This window comes from Channa argus, chromosome 7, assembly GCF_033026475.1.
Source record: "Channa argus isolate prfri chromosome 7, Channa argus male v1.0, whole genome shotgun sequence".
NCBI classification, from domain to species: domain Eukaryota; kingdom Metazoa; phylum Chordata; class Actinopteri; order Anabantiformes; family Channidae; genus Channa; species Channa argus.
This window is the reverse complement of record NC_090203.1, coordinates 26929224-26950498: the sequence shown is the minus strand read 5'-3', so window position 1 is coordinate 26950498 and position 21275 is coordinate 26929224. Positions and strand designations below refer to the sequence as shown.

General features: G+C 38.6%; 1 protein-coding gene across 1 annotated transcript; it reads right to left on the bottom strand.

Annotated features, from left to right (window-relative positions):
* Positions 1-890: 890 nt before the first annotated feature.
* LOC137130285 (aldehyde dehydrogenase, mitochondrial-like) lies at positions 891-18074 on the bottom strand. Its single transcript, XM_067510215.1, has 13 exons — positions 17883-18074; positions 13148-13252; positions 12296-12436; positions 11574-11653; positions 11310-11421; positions 9990-10118; positions 9711-9824; positions 8743-8845; positions 6668-6852; positions 5040-5204; positions 2825-2982; positions 1507-1621; positions 891-1200 (listed from the first exon to the last, which is right to left on the bottom strand). Exons 1-13 carry the CDS (start codon positions 17997-17999, stop codon positions 1168-1170), a joined length of 1557 nt encoding a protein of 518 aa, XP_067366316.1. The 5' UTR covers positions 18000-18074; the 3' UTR covers positions 891-1167.
* Positions 18075-21275: the final 3201 nt, after the last annotated feature.

Here is a 21275-nt window from a genome sequence, read left to right as displayed (position 1 = left end):
ACCTCTGGAGATGGTGATAATTGAAAAAACCCATAAGTTTAACATCTTGTGTTTACTTGTCTTGCCTCAAGGTAATAATGGGGTAACAATTAAGTAACAATGGAGTGTGATTTTAGTTAAGTATAAAGTAATATTATGATAATTACCAGTGTAATAACCAGGTGATAGCTTGGTATTGGCAATGATTATATCTATTGTATAGAAGGCCACGATTACATGGGAAATATAGAAACTTAAACTTAATTGTTTATATCCTACAGACTAAAGGAAGGATTCAACTTTCTGGAGCCATAAGATTCAGACCATGAAAATATGATATTTAGATTAAGAGCCTATGCTCATTTCAGGAGATCCAAAATACCTTTCATACAATTCCTTAGTTTACTTTTATTTACAAATTAGTCAGCTTTAAAAGTTCATGACATCCCATGGGATGACATCACAAGCTGCAGCTGTAAGGGAACTTGCTGTTTCCCCAATAATATATTATAATTAAAAAAAACAATATTGCTCTGCATTAGTTACTGAAGTTCTTGTATTCACATGATGTAAAACTGTGCTCTAGTGTATTAGTTTTATGAGCTGTAGTGATGATTTTAACAGATTTTTTAAAAAAAGAGGAAAAAAAATTGTAACAAGCCAAGATAATTACACCACAAGCTAGGATACAATCTGCAGTCATGCAGATATTATATTTGCAGGACCTTATATTCCTATGCTTTTATCTCACCTATACCGTCTACAATTACAATAAACTAAGTCTGCGATACCACAACTTTCTCAAGATAGCTGCTAATTTACAAGCAAAAACTAATTCCAACTCTGGAACTTGCACTTTAACCTTAAAAGTAGTGTGTAGGTGTGTTTTACACAAAGATGACAGAGCCAGCTGAGTTCTACAAATGTATTTATTTTGAAAATTATGAAATATGAAAGTCCACACAAAAGCAGTTTTATGATTACATTAAATTGTGTAAAGAAAGGGGTTAGCGTTGTATATTCTGGTGTCAGTGTGTTATGTATTTGATCGTTTTATGTGATTTATTTTTAAGTACATACATTGTCACAGCACAAAAAAAAAAAAAAAAAAAAAAAAAAAATCACACTGCACAAATGAACTTTCTTCATTTCTGCTTCAACAGGTGCGTAGCTGTGCTCAATACACGTTTAAGAATTTTTCTGTGGCACTTTGATGGTCACCTGACAACACAACAAAAAAAAGTTACTTTTTGCATCTCAACATTAGTCTACAGCCTATATCTGTCAGTTCTGCTTTAGTGAATGTTTCAGTCCCAAATCCAGTTTAGCTTTTCCCCCCCCATTTAAAAAAAGGTACTAGTTAGCTTAGTTTGCAATGTTTTGAACGAAGTTATTATAAATTACCTAAAATTCTAAACCTAGACCTTAACGATTATTCAGTGTAGCTTGATATTGATATCACTGATATTTGACAGGAAGGCTCACTTGCTCCAAGCATATATATCAAGCTATATTTTCAGTAATTACCGTTTTGACTTCGGTATAGTTTTCCAGACCATACTCTCCCAGCTCTCTGCCATTACCGGAAGCCTTGTAACCTCCAAATGGAGCCTGAACCCCAAACACGTTATAACAGTTGATCCTACAGAAGAACACATACAAACAATAAATCAATCAACTTAAGTGCTGTAAAATCCTGAATGTGGCAAATATGTACTGGCTATAAAGCTTATGGTGACCTGAAAAAAGTTTCAACACACAGCAGGGAAAATGGAATGGAACATTCAAATTAACCTGTATTGTTAAATCATACATCTATGATTAGAAATTTGTCCACAACGGTGCAAAATTGTCTCATGTAAATGATTGCACTGCACCATACCTGCACTTGACTGTCCCCCCAAATGGCCTGTGCTCATATTGTGATATTGTGCTGAAGTGAGTCTTAAAAAGAGGTGGTGTCCCTAAACCTTGCATGAACACCCACATTACAAAGTGGACCAGGGCAAAGTTTAATGAACTGTGCTCAACCACAAAACAATTACACTAGTTAACTGAACCACACTTTGGAATTTAGTAGTGGTTAGGCACAGTATAAAATGCCTAGTGTGTTCGACTGCAGCCGACCACAACAAATATTAAACGTACTGCACTACCTGAGTGCAAACATATGGGAGGAGGGTCATTAGTCATCAAGTTCAAGTCCTTGTGCAAATGTCCTTTGATGTAGGAAGCAGCAACAAAGCCACAACCTTCAGTCTTAAGACAAGCTGCAAACATAACATAGTGCAGGCTAAAGCAACAATGTGTGACATTACGTTTCATTTTCCACACCAGACAAAAACAACAACAGCGTTCTATTACAATCATGAAACAAATCCACAGAAATTATGTTAATACAATGCATCAGCTCAAAATTTAAGACTTATGATTTAAAGTTAGATATTTAGACCAAAATGGGCTATAAGTCACAAATCCCACACTCAGCATCCCCTGGACTGGAATAATCCTTTATCATTGTTTGACTGTAAGATGCGCATTCCCAACTATCTGGCAATTCACTGGTGACCCCCTACTAAACATGCTCAAAGCCTAAAGCTAGTCTGTCAGAATAGACTGGAACACCATGCAGGAGAGGAACGTCTGTGGCCATCTGATCAGATACTGAACAGAGATCAGTTTAATGCAGTTATGTCACATATGCCCAGACCCCACCAATGATGTAGTTAGTAAATTGCCACATCCTAGTTGATAGGACAGGAACATTTTCCTGTGAACTTCTGGGTTAGACATAACTGCCTCCAGACGAACGCTTGCACAATAGTGATTACAGTAATGATCTTACCAGACGGTGCCAGCACGGAGACCATTGGAGACGTAGTTGGCCTTATCAAGATCCTTAGTAAACACAGAGGCTGCTAGACCATATTTGGTATCGTTGGCTCTTGTTATTGCCTCCTCCATAGTTTTAAACTTCAGAATCTGCATTACTGGGCCAAAGATCTGCCAAGAAACATGACAAAGAAAGTACACATTGCCTATTTGAATGGTCTAGAATGAGTTTTATCAATCTTTAACCTTAAGACACACACTAAAATAAAACCTAAAACAAACAAGACCCAGCCTTCGTGATGTGCAGCTCGTAAGGCTGAGCAAGCAATTGGGCAATTAGTTGAAAAGGGTGTGTTCAAAAAAATAGTGTCTGCCATCGACTGTAAAAACTCAACGCTAATTTGTTCAAAGGTTTTTGTTTCTAGGATTTAGCTTCCTGTGAATCAATAAACTAATATTTAGTTGTATGACCACAGTTTTTAAACCTGCTTCACATCTGTGTGGCATAGAGTCAACCAAATTGTGGCACCTCTCAGCTTTTATTCCACTCTATGATACTTTAACAACATTCCACAATTCATGTACATTTCTTGGTTTTGCTTCAGAAACAGCATTTTTGATATCACCCCACAAGTTCTGGATTGGATTAAGGTCCTGGGATTGAAGTGGCCCACTCCATTACATTACTTTTATTGGTTTGGAAACAAGACTTTGCTTGTTTACTAGTGTGTTTGGGGTCATTGTCTTGTTGAAACAACCATTTCAGTGCATGTCCTCTTCAGGATAAGGCAACATGACCTCTTCAAGTATTTTGACATATGCAAACTGATCCATGATCCCTGGTCTCATCAGTCCACAAAATGTTCCTCCATTTCTCTTTAGGCCAGTTGATGTGTTCTTTGGCAAATTGTACCCTCTTCTGCACATGGCTTTTTTTTAACAGAGGGTCTTTGTGGGGGGGGTTCTTGAAAATAGATTCACACAGACGTCTTCTAACTGTCACAGTACTTACAGGTAACTCCAGACTGACTGTGTGATGATCCTGGAGCTGATCATTGGCTGAGCCTTTGCCATTCTGGTTATTCTTTGATCCATTTCAATGGTTGTCTTCCGTTTTCTTCCACGTCTCTCAGGTTTTGCTCCATTTTAAGACTGTGGAGATAATTTTAGCTGAACAGCCTAGAATTTTTGCACCTCTTTATAGGTTTTCCCGTCTCCAATCAACTTTTTAATCAAAGTACACCGTTCTTCTGAACAATTTGTTGAACGACCCATTTTCCTCAGCAATTGCCCAATTGCACAGCCTTAAGAGCTGCACGTCATGAATGCTGGGTCTTGTTTGTTTTCTGAGAATCTACTGCACCTACTGGTAACTTGTTTGCCACGTAGCAATAATAAATATACTAAAAACCTGGATTATTCTGGTTAGTCACATTGTACTGCTATTATTTGGAACAATACTATTATTGTGCATTTTTTAAAGGAATCTTACTCTCATTGATGACATGTCAACGTTTTAAGCTGCAAAACATATTTGTGAATCAGGCTCTTCAGTATTTGGCTCAATTAGTTAAAATCTGACTAGAGATGTTATAATGTGTCACATACACATTTAATCAACATCTTATTTTTTTAAATGATCCTCTCATTCTCTGGTTTTATCCTGACCTGTGATCATCATCATTTATGCTATAAGATAACTATAAGATTCTTTGTTTAACACCTCTGAAAACAAAGGCACATTTCTAAGTTTGAAATATTAATAATTAACAGTTTATTTTATTTATCTTTTCATAGGTCTAGATCTTCTGTTACAGACAGGTTTGGCTACTGCACAAGTGAAACATATCAGCTACTAGGGCACTGAGCTCCTTTCCTCCTCTTGACCATCTCTCCTCTCACCCCATAATTGTCATTACTGTATGACATTAACTCTGTGTGTTTTCTCCGGTAGTTGTCTTTGTCCTTCTCTGTCTCCCTCTGTCTGTCCCTTTCTGCAGGTGTCCCCGGCTTTGACGCTGTGCGTTTTCCAGTGTGCGGCTCAGCCAACCATAAAGACATTACTACTAATATTAGTAATATAACTAACACCAGGTTGAATCAACATCAATGTGGGTTTTCAATGTAGTTATGACAGAATTGATCATTTTGTATATACTTACCAATGTGTATTTAATCTCATTGATGAATTTCTATTCAGACAATTTTTAGTTTCCATACTATCCTACCTCCTCCCTGGCAATAGTCATGCTGTCCTGGACCTCTCCAAACACAGTAGGTTGAATGAAGTATCCTCTGTCTGCAGCCACTCCTCCACCACACAACAGCTTGGCTCCCTCTCTCTTCCCACTGCTGATGTAGCCCAGAATCTTGTTGAACTGCTCCTGATCAATCTTGAACATCACACAGGGTGCAGCATCAACTACAAGCACTGAATATACTCCTGACATGCATATGCAAAAGGCAGGGCTACATACAGTACAAACCTTTTCTTGGCAGTGGAAACACTTTTGCATTTCTATTATCTTTTGTTGGTTTTATACAATCAAATGGTTGTAAATGGAATGAAAAATAATTCATTTTTAAGCATATTTAAGCACAGAATGATCAAATCAAATGTTCATGTTTGACTCCAAAAAGTCTGCTGTGATGGTTGGGCAGTGTTCCAGAAACCCAGTCCAGTTTCTTCTACATTAGCTTTCTGGGGGTCAGATCTGGTCCTTGACTTAGACAAGCAACCACTGAGTGTATTCCAGCAATTACTTTCTTCTCCAGATAACTCTTACGCAATTGTCAAGAACGCTTGAGGTTATCCCCAATCGATCCCTGCCCAGAGGGAACGGCATCCCTCTACAGTAGTGGTATCCATAGTGACTGAGGAAGCCTTGCACACAATGCAGAATACCCGCAGTGCCAAAGCATCTCCAGATGATCATGTTTCTACCTTCATGCTTCATTGATGGTGTTAGGCAGCCATCTATCATCTTTTCATGATGTCTGTGTCTGACGCATGTTCTTTGCTTGGATTCAAACACCTTAAACTTCTGTCATCTAAAGTTGCCCGTTTGTGCATCTAGGCCCACTGCAACCTTTACTTCCATTTTGGCAGCATTAGTATGTTTTTTTTCTTTGAAACTTTGCCCATGAGGGCAGCTGACTGGATTCTCCTACACATAGCATCTGTTCACACTGGTTTTTATTCAATGATGCAGGCTTGGGCAAATGCGTCTTTGAGCCTTTCACTGCATCTTCCGTCCTTATTGGATCCAGTTACAGCATGAATCTGGAGACTATAGTGTAAATCTTTTAAAGAAATCTTTAATGTCTTGGCTACATCTCAGAGAGAATAACCTTCCTTTCTCAAGACAAGTACATAGTGACACGTTTCTAAGAGTTTTTGTTCGGCCATTTTTTGTTCCAATTTCAGCTGAAGATGACAGGCCACTCTCCCCATTGAGGAAAAGCCAAGTAAAAATTCATATTGATTTACTGGACATGAACTTATTTTAAAGGTGTTGGGAGACACATCTATGATCAATTTAAGAGCATTCGCACTTGAATTTCTGCAAAAACTGAAAGGCTACAGATTTGTTAGACCCTTAAATCTCTCTCTCGCTTTCTCTATAGATATATATCCTCCTGAGACCTAAAGGGGAAAAAAGTTTGTTTTTTTAACTGGGTTACCACAACAAAAAATGTCAAGATCTCAATAACTTGTCAAATGTTAGGCGTCGTCAGGCATCTCATTTTTAAATTTATTTATATTTATGTATCTACATATCTATATCTCTCTCTCTATAGATGTAGAGATAGATGCTTAGATATACATACAGACATGTATTTGTGTGTTTGTTACCTGAGGTCCCTGCTCAGTTTTTAAGTCAAAAGGGTTTCCCACCACGCGCCTATTAGCTCGTGCCACACTTCGTGCCACAAACTCATCGTAGATATCTGCTTGGACGTAAGTTCGGGATCCAGCGCAGCAGCACTGGCCCTGGTTGAAAAACAGAGCCATGTGGGACTGCTCCACAGCTTCCTCGACTGAAAGAAGAAATGACAAAGATAACTAACATTCTAAGATAATACCCTTAAAAAAAAAAAAAAAAAAAAAAAAAAAAAAACACTAAATACTTTCCAATATTATTTAAGTCATAATATTTCCCAGAACTGGTCTACTGTCAAACACAGAAGGTGAAATGCTTGCTTTTGCTCTTATTTTTAACTTTTCCGTAGTGATGATATTTCACAGTGCAGGATACTGCAGTTCAAGCATTTCACTGGCATCTGCAACTAAAATTTAAAGCATGCGAGTGTAAAGAATTATTTAGGTGCACTGTTGCAAGAAAGTCCTAGTAGAAATGTTAACAATCTGACTGATTCCCAACTCGGTACATTTGATTGGCACCAAAAACGTTCAATAAGCAAGATGAGCTGGTCTGAAAATTGTGGCGGTGTTTATCCAGTCTCCTGTTTGTCTGCACTTTGTGGCCACGGGCAGGGGTCTGCATCAAGCAGCAGCAGGAAGACAGAGGAAGGAACACAGGTCAAAGGAGACCGTGACAACGTCTGTTTGTTACACAATAAAAAGCTTGTCACGTAAAAGGCCAATAAGAGAATTAAAACACCCACTGAACAATCTTACACATGCATAAAGAAAGCTGCTCCCTGGCCCCTCATTCACCTCAGTGTTAACCAATGTCCTGAAACTTACTCTATGTAGACTATGCTAACTGCATAATTGGCCGCATATATGAACAGTTGGGTGCAAAAGTTTGCATCCCATTGTTTGGAAATGGCTACAAGAGTAAAAACTATTTTTTCTCATTAGCATAATATATAATGCAAACATTCTTTCATGAGAAATGTGTTAATTTTTAATCATATATCAAGTGGGATGCAGACTTTAGCACAGAAATAATTTTCTCTCTTAGTATAACTTTTTCAAAAAAAAGAACATTAATAATAATAATAATGCATATAGAGCTGGTACTATTATGATGGGTTTAGGGTTACATTTGCATCCCATTTTAATGTAAGGGGGCAAGGTTGTGGTTGATTATTCAGCTCTTTCTCTCTTTCACAGTAGGCTACTGCAGCAGAGGACAGATAATTGAGTTCAGTGACTGATTTCTGTTTGGGCATTAGGGACCTTTTTTTTATTTATTTATTTATTTGTCTTTTCAGTTTATCCCGTGAGTTCAGTGTCGCCACAGCAGATCATTGTCCGCATGTTGATTGGGCACAGTTTTTACGCCGGATGTCCTTCCTGACATAACCTTCCCCAATTTCTACCGGGCTTGGACCAGCATTGCACAGCTGGGGAGGGGAATGGGCTGTTGGGGGTTCGCTTTCTTGTCCCAGAGACACTTTGACATATAGCAGAGACCGGGGATCAAACCACTGACCCTGTGGTCCATGTACAAGTGTTTTACCAACTGAGCTATTATTTATTATCATTTATATTGATTGTATGTGACTCTGATCATTTATCAGGGACACCTACAGCTAAAACTACAGTAAATCAGTCTATAATCTGATCATACAGTTAATCCTCCATCATGCAGATGAATATTTAGGTGATCAGTAAGATGCTGTTGTTAAACTGTACTGTGTTATACAGAGATGTTCTTCTGTTGCTCACTGAGATTCATTCATGCAAAAATGTTAGTCATACAAACAAACAGTTATGTGTGTAGATCAGACAGTAGTGATGCCTGTGCTTAATTTATACAAGTTAATCTCAAGACAGGGTTCAAAAGTGATTTATTTTTAAGTATTTAACTGTGGTTTTAAAACAGGATGAAAATGTTAAAATCAATATCAGGAGGATAGGATGAAAACCCTGCAATGATTAGAATCTGACAGTGGCAGTGACATGTATAAAAACACAGTAGCATACAGCAGCTTCAGAAGCACAGACAAAAGACCTACTGTTGGCATCCGACAGGATGATGTTAGGACTCTTTCCTCCCAGCTCTAGAGTGACTCTCTTTAGGTTACTGCTGCCTGCAGCCTGTTGAATTAGATGTCCCACCTGGTGGATACAGACAGAAAGGCATAATGTGATGTCATTTTACTGATGGATAAGTTAGTACCAGTTACTACTGCTGAGATGATGGGATGAATGGGCAGTTACAACTAATCTGCACCATTAAAGCTGGTCCTGATGTTCCTGTGCACCGTTGCTAAAATGCAGGTCAGAGAGGTACAATTCTGACTTCAGCTGTTACGGTCAGACACCACCCGATGTACACACAGCACCTAGACAACATTATCGAAACCTCACCCAAATAAAACTCCAAAACCTGAAGCCTTTTAGTGAATGTTTAATACATTCAGCTTTAGCAGTAGTGTGTCGGCTACATAAATATTTGCATCAAAATGAAAAGGTGGACATTGTGCAACGTTCTAGAATGAAAATGGGGTCTGGCTGCTCATGCATGTCATTGCAGGTATGAGTAAGTCCTAATAGTTAACTGTTCAGAGACATTTGTACTGCAAAGAAAAAGTCTGCTCTTAGTGTTAGTCCAAAATGTTCTCACACCCACATACAGTACTAACAATAAATATCACGTACAATTTGATTAATTACTCAGAAAAAGTAAAGGCATCAAACAAGTGAACACTTTAATCATGTTCTGTGGTGAGGGGGGCTCAGCAGCAGAGTGGCCAAATATGGACAAATACAGGATTGGTTATTTGCAGTCTGAATCCCATCACCCTCTTTCAAAGTGTCCTATGCATATGTCTTATATGCTTAGGTCCTAAAGATAGAAGGAACATAAACTCATTGTTCTGTCATGTGTAGTTACAAAAATCTCCAGGCTTTTCAGTTTTTATATGCATACGCGTCACTGTTCTGTCAACAACTACTGGAAAACAAATCGGAAGTCTTTTACCTCTGTGGATCCAGTGAAAGCCACCTTGTCAACATCCATGTGATTTGCAATGGCAGCACCAGCTGATGGTCCCATTCCAGGCAAGATGTTCACAACACCCTCAGGAAAACCCACCTGAGCACAGAACCAAGTCAATATACGTGTCAATAATGGAAAGTATTCCTCAAGCTTCAGTAACTGGTTGCATGAACTTGATTCAATTCTTTACATTGATAATTATCATGATCATTTATATTGTCTTGGTAAATCCACATTAAATGATGGATGTAAAGAAGAAACCTCTTTAATCAAGTTGGCCACATAAAGCGCTGTCAGTGGAGTCTGCTCTGCAACTTTCATCACCACAGTGTTACCAGTGGCAAGAGCAGGGCCGAGTTTCCAGGCCTGCATCAACAGAGGGAAGTTCCACTGCAGAGAGGGGAGAGAAGAGACAAATCTCTTAAAGCACAATCACATTACAGTTCCATCCTATAAACGTTCCATTTTCCACACACTTCCAATGACAACTTCAACAACAAGTGTTTGTTTCCTGTTTCAGTGTCATCTGCAGAGGCTCTAGCAGATTCTGTAGGGGGAAAGTTTCGAGAGTGGGCTGTAACAGTATCTTAAGGTTAATATAACAATTTAGCACTGTGCATGTCCTCTGAAGGATTAGATATTTATCAGTTTCAAGGCTCAAACCCTGGGTGAAAAACGAACCTCCTGATACCCTTGCAAAAGAGGAGAGGGATGCATTTTGATAATGAAGTCAATAAAACACATGCAAGTGAACACATGGGCAGTGCATTACCACTGTTCCATTGGCACGATGACTAAGAAACTGTTGCCATGCTTTCATTTAGTGGAACAGAGGTGAGTGTGCAGACAAAAGATCAGTCATTACATGTAAAATGCATAAAAGGCTTTGTGTCTTTTTCACACACACTTCTATCTTTGCTTGTGAGTTGGATGGTTTCCCAGACTCTTTGGTTTAGAATGACATGGCCTTTTTTTCTACATACTTTAAGAAGCCATTTGACCTGGGAATACACTCCACACACAGATGACTCATCAGTCAATGTGCTGTGGCACTTTTAACCTTCTAACCTTCTGCCAACTACCAAACTGATTGTTGGCTGTTGGTGGTCAGTTGGTGTGGCTAATCTTCTACAGGTAGGTGATTCTGTACTTTGCCCAGCATCATTGATAAAGATGTGATAAAGTATTTAACTCCCATTAGTACAAACCAACATAAATCAACAGCATCAAACACTACAGCCTCCAAATTGATCACACAGTTAATTTAGCAAATATTTAACAATTTCATAACAGTTAAAGTAATACTCCTTTAAGTTAGTAGTACTACTACTTACTTGAAGTAATTCAGATATTTTCAATATTCAAATGTTTGAGTATTTGTCTACTGTATTATATATGGGATTTTTTCAAAAAGTGTTTCAAACTGTGCATGTGCTTAATGTATAGGCTGCAGAAATGTAAAAATTCTGGTAATCAATATAACACACTCCTCATAGTTCTGTTGTAAACCCCTGTATGGATCATATCTTTTGGATCCATAACTCCAGGCTGTGAACTAACACAAACTTCCAGCTCCCTTACTGGTATGATCTGTCCACAGACACCAACAGGTTCATGTCTGGTGTAGCAGAAAAAGTCTCCATCAATGGGGATGGTCTTTCCCTCCCATTTGTCAGCCCAGCCTGCGTAGTACCTAAACACAACACAACAGCTTTAGACGTGGGTTACAATCAGGTAACGTTACATCATGTTCACAGTTTGTGACATTCTGCTTCCTTGTAGCAAGTTAAAGACACACAGAGAAGATTTAAAATGCCAGAAAACAAGAAGTTGTGTGTTTGTTACCTGAAACACTTCACCACCATTGGCAGATCTATGCAGTAGGCAGCAGAGTATGGCTTCCCATTGTCAAGCGTCTCCAGTTCCTGTGGCAACAATATAGTATCGGCTTTATATACACTGCAGTGGAACATGGCATGTCTGAAACTGATGCAGTTCAGGTGGTGCAATATAATGCAACACTAATCGTTTTTGAAAATCACAAGTAAAATGATGTTATGGTTAATAAAAAAAAAGAGCCAGGAGATTAAAAACTCATCTATTGTACAAGGCAAGTGACACTCGTGTCATGTGATTATAGCAGTGTGATAAATTTGTATATTTGTTGTATTCAACTTTTGCCTCAAAAATTCTGTCTACAAAGAGATGAACTGATCCACATACTTGACAGTAGTATTCACTTCAGTCCTCCTCCTCTTTAGATACAGATACTGCATTAGCACTATGTGTTCTGCTGTTATCACTATTTAACAGCATGTCCTTTGACTCTGTAGTTCAATGAACTTCCTGAATAAACTGCCAGAAGAAATTTTGTTAAAAGGTTGTTTCCCCCCTCCAGACAACTGTTAAAGTTTTGAGTGAATTGACAATTCTGTACCGATTTTTCCAGCACTTCTTGTTAAATGTTATATGAATGCTGTGTAGTAACAAAACATTAAAGTCATAAAAGCAGACCTGCCTTTACCAAATGGTGTTTGGTGCTACTTTGACATTTAGAAGTGACTCACAGCGAGATAAGCAGCATCCCTCTCGATGGCATCAGCCAATCGACTAAGTAGCAGACCACGATGAGAGGCATCCATACGTCGCCATGGTGACCCCAACTTGAAGGCATCACGAGCTGCTTTTACTGCCTTCTCTACATCTGCCTGAAGATATTTACAACGCGAAAAATGATACACTTGTACAAGTAATACACAGTTGGTAGTTCCAGTAGATGCTAAACATTTTTTATAATAACTTTAGAAAAACATGTGACAGATGATCTTAAACAACAGAAATTATGTGTACTGCTCTGTCAATCTATTGTGGTGCTCTTATGATATTTAGATTATTAGAATCTGACTGATTCCAAAACAAACTTAACCATATCTAACAATGTTATTTGCAATTTTTGATACAGGTACAGCACTTTACTCAAAATACCACACCTCCTCAATGCAATCCAATACAGCAGCTCTGCCATAATTTCTACATTTAAAAAGGTTATAATTTCTCAGGTTTTAGATTGAAACTGTCAAAAAGGTGATATTTCTATACGTTTATTTTTGAGATTAAAGTGGGTAGTGGAGTCGTGCTAGAGTGGATTATAAGAAGAGGTGGTTCTAATTTTTGCCCACCTCACCATTTAAAATAGGTGAACACAGTAGACTGTTAGAGGGAACATGATGAAGCATATTACACTGTATGTAGAGTTTATGAGATTGTTTACAGGGAAAGTCTGCATGCTGTAGAAAACATACAATTCCATTTTATAGTGTACACTTCCTAGTATAATTTTTTTACTTTCTTGCTATACAAGCCCCTGCAGTGGAATAAAAATTAATCCCAACAGTTCTTGTTTATGACAAGTTGTTTACCTTATCAGCTTCTGCGACTTGACAGATGACTTCACCAGTTGCCGGGTTAATGGTAGGAAAGGTTTTCCCACTCACAGCATCCTGCCACTGGTTGTTGATAAAAAGCTGGAACACATAATTTAAATAAATCATTAAAATAATAGTGTTTATATAGAAATACTTTAATTGCTGCTGAATAAACTAGAGTTTTGCAATGTTCAAACTATGGTGGAGGTCTGTGCTTTACTGTATGCATTTTAGAGTAAGAGAAATAGTTACTAACAAAAATGTACAGTATGCGCCAACGTTCCCACTACCAGTAACTAGAGTATAAATTGATTATTTGTAACTTGCATTGTTGATCTATACTTTGAAACACCAAATGTTTTGCAACAGTTAACATTACTAGTGTGACTGTGCATTTAGACACTGTGTCTCCAAGTCTGCATAAAGATCAATCCAAAAGTGTTTCTCAAAGCTAAATGTGAATCCTTACTGGCAGCATGATAACATGTCCACTGATCTGATCTCTAGAACAGGCTTCTTCCACCTACGGAACATTGCCAAAATTAGGAGCATCCTGTCTCAAAGTGATGCCGAAAAACTGGTCCATGCATTTGTTACTTCTAGGTTGGACTACTGTAATTCCCTACTTTCAGGATGCCCCAGTAACTAAAGAGCCTGCAATTAATCCAAAATGCTGCAGCAAGATTGCTGACTGGAACTAGCAAGAGAGATCATATTTCACCTTCACTAGCTTCTCTCCATTGGCTTCCCATTAAATGTAGAATAGAATTTAAAACCCTGCTTCTTACATATAAAGCTCTGAATGGTCAGGCTCCATCATATATAGAAGACCTCATAGCACCATATCATCCCAGTAGACCACTTTGCTCTCAGAATGCAGGCCTACTTGTGGTTCCCAGAAGTCCCTCTCTCCTCTCATCTCACCCAGCAATTGTCACCACTGTATGTCATTAACTATGTGTATTTTCTCCCGTAGTTGTCTTTTGTCCTTCACCGTCTCCCTCTCTCTGTCCCTTTTTGTAGGTGTCATCTGCTTTGGAGCTGTGTGTTTTTCAGCGTGCAGCTACAGGTCCAACCTGCCCAATGTCTTTTTGTTGTTGCTTCCCCCACCCTTTTCTTTTCTCTCTCCACTTTCCACCCCCCCACTGGTCAAGGCAGATCGCCGCCCACCCTGAGCCTGGTTCTGCTGAAGATTTTTTCCTCTCCACTGTTGCTTAGGACTTGCTTAAGCGGGATTTCTTGGGTTCTCTTTATCTTAGTCTTTAATTTATTCTGTAAAGTGCCTTGAGATGATTTTGTTGTGAATTGGTGCTTTATAAATAAAGTCGAATTGAATTGAATGGTGAATTATTTGTACAATCTATGAATTATATTCAGAGCAAGTAAGCTTGAGAAGAACCTGGGAACAGGTAAAAGTTACAAGAATACTCTGCAAACTGGTGCCTATGCATTACCCTTAGCCCTATACTAACATTAATAGCGAAGACTTTACTGCTAGTGAATTAATTTTAAATTAATTGCATCTCGCCCTGACTTTGGGGCGACTATGCCGCAGGAAGGTAGAGCGGTTGTCCACCAATCTCGCAGTTGTTGGTTCAATCCCTGGCTCCTCCAGTCACATGTCTAAGTGTCCTTGAGCAAGACACTGAACCCCAACTTAGTTGCTCCCGGTGAGTGTTGGCCAGCTGCATAGCAGCTCCCCCATCGGTGTGTTAGTGTGTGTGTGATTGTGAGTGTGAATGAAAAGCAGTGTAAAGCACTTTGAGTGTCAATAGGTAGAAAAGTGCTATACAAGTGCAGAACATTTACTTTGTGCATCTGCTTTTCCCAGAAGCTGCGTATGATCAGAAAGAGCTCTTCTACTTGCAGCCTTGTTGTTCACCGTTTACCATGACAGCTGCCTACTCGCAGCGGGTGGGCAAATGACAGGGATGCCACTATGCCTGCAGACAGGCAGTGAAACCAGAACACTGCTCGCATGCACCAGTATAGTATCCAGTATAGTTATACAGTGCAAGACTAATATGCTCACTGTTTTTCCAAGTATGTCCTAAAACAACAGTCAAGTGCCGACTTGAACACTGAAACAGCATTTAAATACTGAAATCCTTCATCCTGTTAGTACTAAGTGATCTGTACAAAAGAAGCTTTCTGATGAAAACAAAAATCTGCTTGAGGAGACAAAAGTCTATAACCTCTAGCTTGGTTACGAAATTATCTACAAAGTTTCAATGCTTTAGTACAATTTTCCTGTTTATGTATTTTCAACTTCAACACTACAGGCAAACAGTCCAGGAAAACAATAAGAGGGAAACTCATATTTCATTCTGAGGAATGATTAAAGCATGTAAGCTATGTTGGAATCTGGCCACCAAACTACTTTTTAAGACAGACCTAAAACACTGTGATCCTTCTTTATGTAACTTTCGAACTAATTATTTGATATTTATCAAGCTGGTCACAACACAAAATTGAGAGTCATTTATACATGTGATTACTTGGAAGTGTATTTGTATTTTGCAGATTCAACAACTCAACTTAGTAGTATTTTACAGTTTGAGGATTTGGGACACAAATAATTTAGTAAAACTTGCTTCCAGTCTACATTTAGATACATATGTGAGTGTGAGATTCCCTCCAGCATTTTTGTTGTAATCCAGACAACATGGATTTGCTCCTGCCAACAAGGATCTTGTTTTTTTTAAATCTATGTTGTTCTCGAGTACAAAAACAAACATGATTTGCCCTGAGAGAAATGAAAGAGGGAGGTCATACAATCAAAATGGACATAATGCTTAACACATACACCAATCAGACATGCAATTTAATGCAATCCAATACAGTAGCTCTGCCATAATTTCTACTTTTAAAGTTATCATTTCAGTCATACTGGGGTGCATTATAAAAGGAGGTTCTAATGTTTTGGCCACCCCATTTAAAATGAATGGGGTGGTCAAAACTTTAAAAGCAGAATTCATTGCAGAGCCACTGTACTGGATTGCATTCAGTTGCACAGGTGGTCATAATGTATTGACTGACCAGTGCATTTGCAGACATGCATTTCTCAGAGGAAGTCTGTAGCATCAAAGTAACAACAGCTGACAGGTTAAATGCAGAGAAATATGTTCTCTATTGTTTTTCAGTTCATTTTGTAAAAACAATGGTAGTGTCTGTCAGCTGGTGCATATTAAGGCAACCAAGACAGATTGTCTTAATTTTTTAAGTTTTCAATCTGCTGATGTTTCATAAAAATCGAAGGCAAACTTTGAAGTGCAATTTTTCAGACAGAACAAGGGCTGTAAGTATGTGGACTTTCTACAGTGTAGCTGGCTTTGGGTATAAAAAAAATAAAAAAATTCAGGGACACTGTGGAAAGTAGGAAAACTCACAAATAATTGCACTCAGGTTTCTAGACCAGCTGGAAAGATCCTTAACTGATCCTTTAATCCATGTCCCAAAAAAATAACTCAAGAATATGTGAGGACTACATTATCAAGAAGGATCCTGAGTTGTTCACCAACACTCACCGGGAGCAACTAAGTTGGGGTTCAGTGTCTTGCTCAAGGACACTTCGACATGTGAGCAGAGGGGCCCGGGATCGAACCAGCAACTGGGGGGGGAGGCGCTCTCCCTCCTGTGCCACAGTCGCTGAGAGCAACCAATTATTGGCCAGGATACACAATGTGAGAATTCCTTCAAGGCTGATGGAGAAGCACATCAGGTGACTCATGTCTGTCACAGAGCTGTGATCAGGAACCTAAACTTTAATACGTTGTTTTAATTATATATTTGCATGTTATTTTGTACATCTGATGCATTCAGCTAAAAAGGCTATGAAACCCGCCAAAAGAAAACGTTGGTCCAACCCTTGTTGTGGAGCTTTTCATGCATGAAATGATTAATCAGCAATATCTGGGATTAGATTAGCATTTCCGTTTTTTCAAAGTCAGACAGGGCAGTTACAGATTAAACCTTGGTGAACTGCTGTCATCTATCAACAAGTGTCATCGTTCATGATCAGGTAAGGAACAGTAAGTTGTAGATGTATGAAACACACCAGCATGTGCAGGATGCATGGACTGACTTTTGAGCCATGTGCTCATGACAAGATGCACAAGTAAACTTTGAAATTTCTAAAGGCTGGATGTCATTTCTTGGCTTTATTAGCTGAGGAAAGAGCCGGACGCGCACTGGGCTTCCTGATAGTGTTCACCTGCCTATGGCGTCATCCGTACAGGTGTGAAGTCACTGATTTGCTCCCACAGGAGCACAGTCAACAAACTTTAACGGCCAATTCATAAATCAAAACCACAAAGACGCTGTTAAAATTCCACTTATATAACCCCAGCTTGCCAAACGTGGCTCTTTCATGGTGAATTGCGCAACTTTTACGGTTTCTTTAATGAGTAACGAGAGACGTTATTACCTTTAATCACCCCCGAGCTGCTCTTTAACAAGCCATTAGCACATTAGCAGGGAGCAGTTACACGAGTTAATGCACCTGAACCTCAGGTCGTCTGTCAGCCAAAGCAAATATCTAAACGTTTCCTGCACAAGTTTAGCACAGTTGCTGCAATTAGCTGCACTAACTAAAACTTCTCAGTGGTACATTTCCTTTGCTAAAGTTACATGTCACCGCGGCTGATTACTCCCACACTTGTTGATTACGCACTTTGCTGGAGTCCAACGTCACCTCGTTCACCGTAGCTAACGTTAGCTGCTGTTATACCTTGTTATAGTGGACCTCGGGTTGGGCACTGGGTGCTGGGATGGCAGCGGCAGAGTAGTGACACACTGACGCTTGACTCAGTCTGGGGAGGGCCCGAGAAAACACGGTACGGAGCATGGTGCTTCCTTCTTCTCAGCTGACGGAGCACGTAGTAGGGGAAGATAAGCCAGGCGGACTGCGAAGCCGGAGCTGATTATCCAGCCCCGCCCACCGGCGTACGTCACCATCCAACGTTAGGTCAAGGAGTTTGCGTTTGTCTTTTTTTATTCAGCGTCTACATTTTTATACCCACAAAAACCTGTTTTTCTGCTTCTGCTTCAGTAGGCTGTTCTTCTTGAGTTATTATGTTAGCGTGAGATTATTATTTACTTTTATAAATTTAAAATTAACATGGTGAATAAATATATTTAACTTTTTACTTTTTTTTTTGCCATGCGTGCTTTTATAAACCATGTATAACAGCACGGTAATAAGCTCTTAATGTTTTGTTAACCATGATTGTGTGCACATGGCACCTAAACTTTGCATATGCTGTGATTTGATATTCAAAAACATGTTTGTGTTTGTTTTGCATTTATAATTTTGGTTATGTACATTTGTACAGTTACGCTCGTACGTTTCTGCTTGCAAACTGTTTTGCAGGTCTACATACTATTGTATTCAGTTTTAGGCTTGCAGCCTATTTTCACAAGCAGTGGGGGGAAAAACAATGTTAGCATGAGATTAGAACTGCTTTACTCCTACGTCCTTTATGAAAATTAAAATACAAATTTTAATTCAATTCCAACAGATCCTCTGCAGATAGTCATTAATTGACTGCTCTCAAGCTGTTTTTTACAGACGCTGAAAACTGAAACAATCAAGCCCAGCTAGCACCTCTTAAAGAACCATTAGGCTCATATGGCACTGTTTTTTGTAATCAAAAATTAATTTTCTTCAAAAATTAACTCATGGACCTAAACACTGTTGGCGGTTGACTATAACCCATAGAACTTGAGCTCTGCTACAAATGTCTTCTCTTCTAAATCAGTGTTTGGTACTTTTCTGTTTACTGGTATCATGGCCCTTTTGGACTAATTTTCGGAAATGCTGAATGTATTTAAGATATACGGGTAACATTTTATTTACCTAAAGTATCTCTAAATATTCCTTTCGAACAACCCTTATTCAGGACAGTCTGGGCTATTAGGCTGTTCAGTCCAGTCTGTTCCCTATGGTTGTTGGCAACAGATCCAGGGTTATTCACCTCTTCACTGTATTCAACATTGCTGACTCATCAGATACCACTTTTTAGACTGAAGTAATTTCTAAAATTAAATATAGGTTACATTCATGGCAAGATAGAGAGGCCTCAAAAGGGCCCTAGAACTAAAGAAAGGTGGTGTATCTAAGTGTTAAATCTTGGTCTCAACTCTTAATTTCCAACTGCTTGTTTCCTGACCCAGTCAGAGATGACCAGTAGATGGCAACACTACAACACACAGACAGTAGACAGTAATACATCTCCAATAGTAAAAAAAGAGCAGTATGACAGGAGAACCAGGCTTGTATGAGGGTTAGTAGATTTTTGTTTTCATTAGAGCAAAAAGTAAGTGAAACACTGGAGCCATGCTTCATGTGCAGTGTGACAGAAAAGTTCCTTCATGCCCTTATAATGGTAATTCAACATTAGAATGAAACGAACTGAACATGTTATTTGGAAACTACTGTATAAAATATACAGTAATTTACCGATAACAGTGTCAAACTAGAAAAGTCAATTTCCAAGGAAATGACGTAGGGGAGCTGTTAAGCTGCCCAGTAGACGCCGATCGCTCAGAAGCTGGGTTCAGCAGAGTTGAGAAGTTTGCACGTTTAAAGCTACAAATGTAGAGACAAAAATTAAATGCTGAACTGATGCTGAAGATGATGAGTGATAAATATGGACAAAAGAAGAAAGAAGCAATATGACCAAAATAGGAGAGAGAGAAAACAAAGAAAACTGTTACAGGATAAGTTGATTTAATAAATGTAAAGGGAAGTAGAAAGAAACCAATGAAGAAGTTAACAAGTAAGAAGTTGGCATTATAAGTTGAAAGAACAAGAACGTAATAATTAAGAAGTTGAAATTTAAAAAAGAAGACGTTTGAAGGGCAGTTGATAGTATGAAGGTAGAGTGTCACTAAAAATCATTTAAATGTAAAGACTAAAAAAACTTTAGAAACACTCAGATTTTATTTTGAAAGTGTGTTTCCTGTGGGTCAGTGATGGGTGTTTCCAGTAAGGACCTGGGCCTTTTACTGTAGGGAGACATCAGAACAAACTCACCTAACATTTAAGTTTTTTTTTAATTATGAACAAAACGGCTTTTATTTTGAAGGTATGGTTCCTGGAGGTCAGTGATGTGTGTTTCTGTTACAACCTGTAACTTTTACTGTGGCTGGAATACATTACAAACTCATTTCCAATTTAAATGGTGTAATTTTAAAAAACCTTTAATTAAATGAAATATTTTGAAAGTGCATATCCTGTAGATGAAAAATCTGTGCTTATGTTAAAACCTGGATCTATTACTGTAAGTAGACTTCACCACAAACTCATTTTAGTATTTAAAGGCAAAACAAATTGTCTCCACTGTGTATCTTGAGGGAGAAAAACTGTCAGGTAAAGTATTTGAACAGCTCTCAGACTGATCACATGACCTCATTCACCTGTGTTAATTACCATGGCAACAACAGCTTTCAAGCTGCTAAATCACTCACATATGCTGAAGGCAGGCAACTGCAGGCAACTCCACAGATTTTGCCTTGCAAAATGTGCAAAATGCATGGGATGCATAAAAGGTATTAGTCCTATTGAAACAAAGAAGAACTGTGAGCAGCAGAAGGCTTCACCGAACATGGTAATTGATTTTATTTAAAGATAGTCCTTAACATGAAGGCATGGTGCCGATTTTAACACAGAATTTTTAGACCTCCGTTATAATGGGCTGAGTTTTAGATGGCACTCTTTCTGCTTCTGGCCACTTGCTGAAAGAACCATAAGTCCTGTTACATTTCCTGAAGGGCACAAACATACCTACATTTTAATGTATAATTTGTTCATGAAGAAATGAAGAAAAGATGAAAAATGAGAAAAAAGTTGATAAAAGTGGTGGCTGAAAGGTTATGGTGCGTGTGATGTCATCCACTCTAGCTGTGCCAACATTCACACTGATGAGAAGTAAAAAAATCACCAGAAAGTACCTCAAACTGGCCTAATTTAAAAGGTATAAAAGATACAAAAAACCTGATCAATAGATCAACATGTCTAGGTTCATTGAAAGTTTCAATGAAGTTTCTATGCCAAAGTATGATGATACAGGAAGCTGATGAAGGGAGGGAAGTTGAAGGAAAGTTTCAAGTGTCTCACATT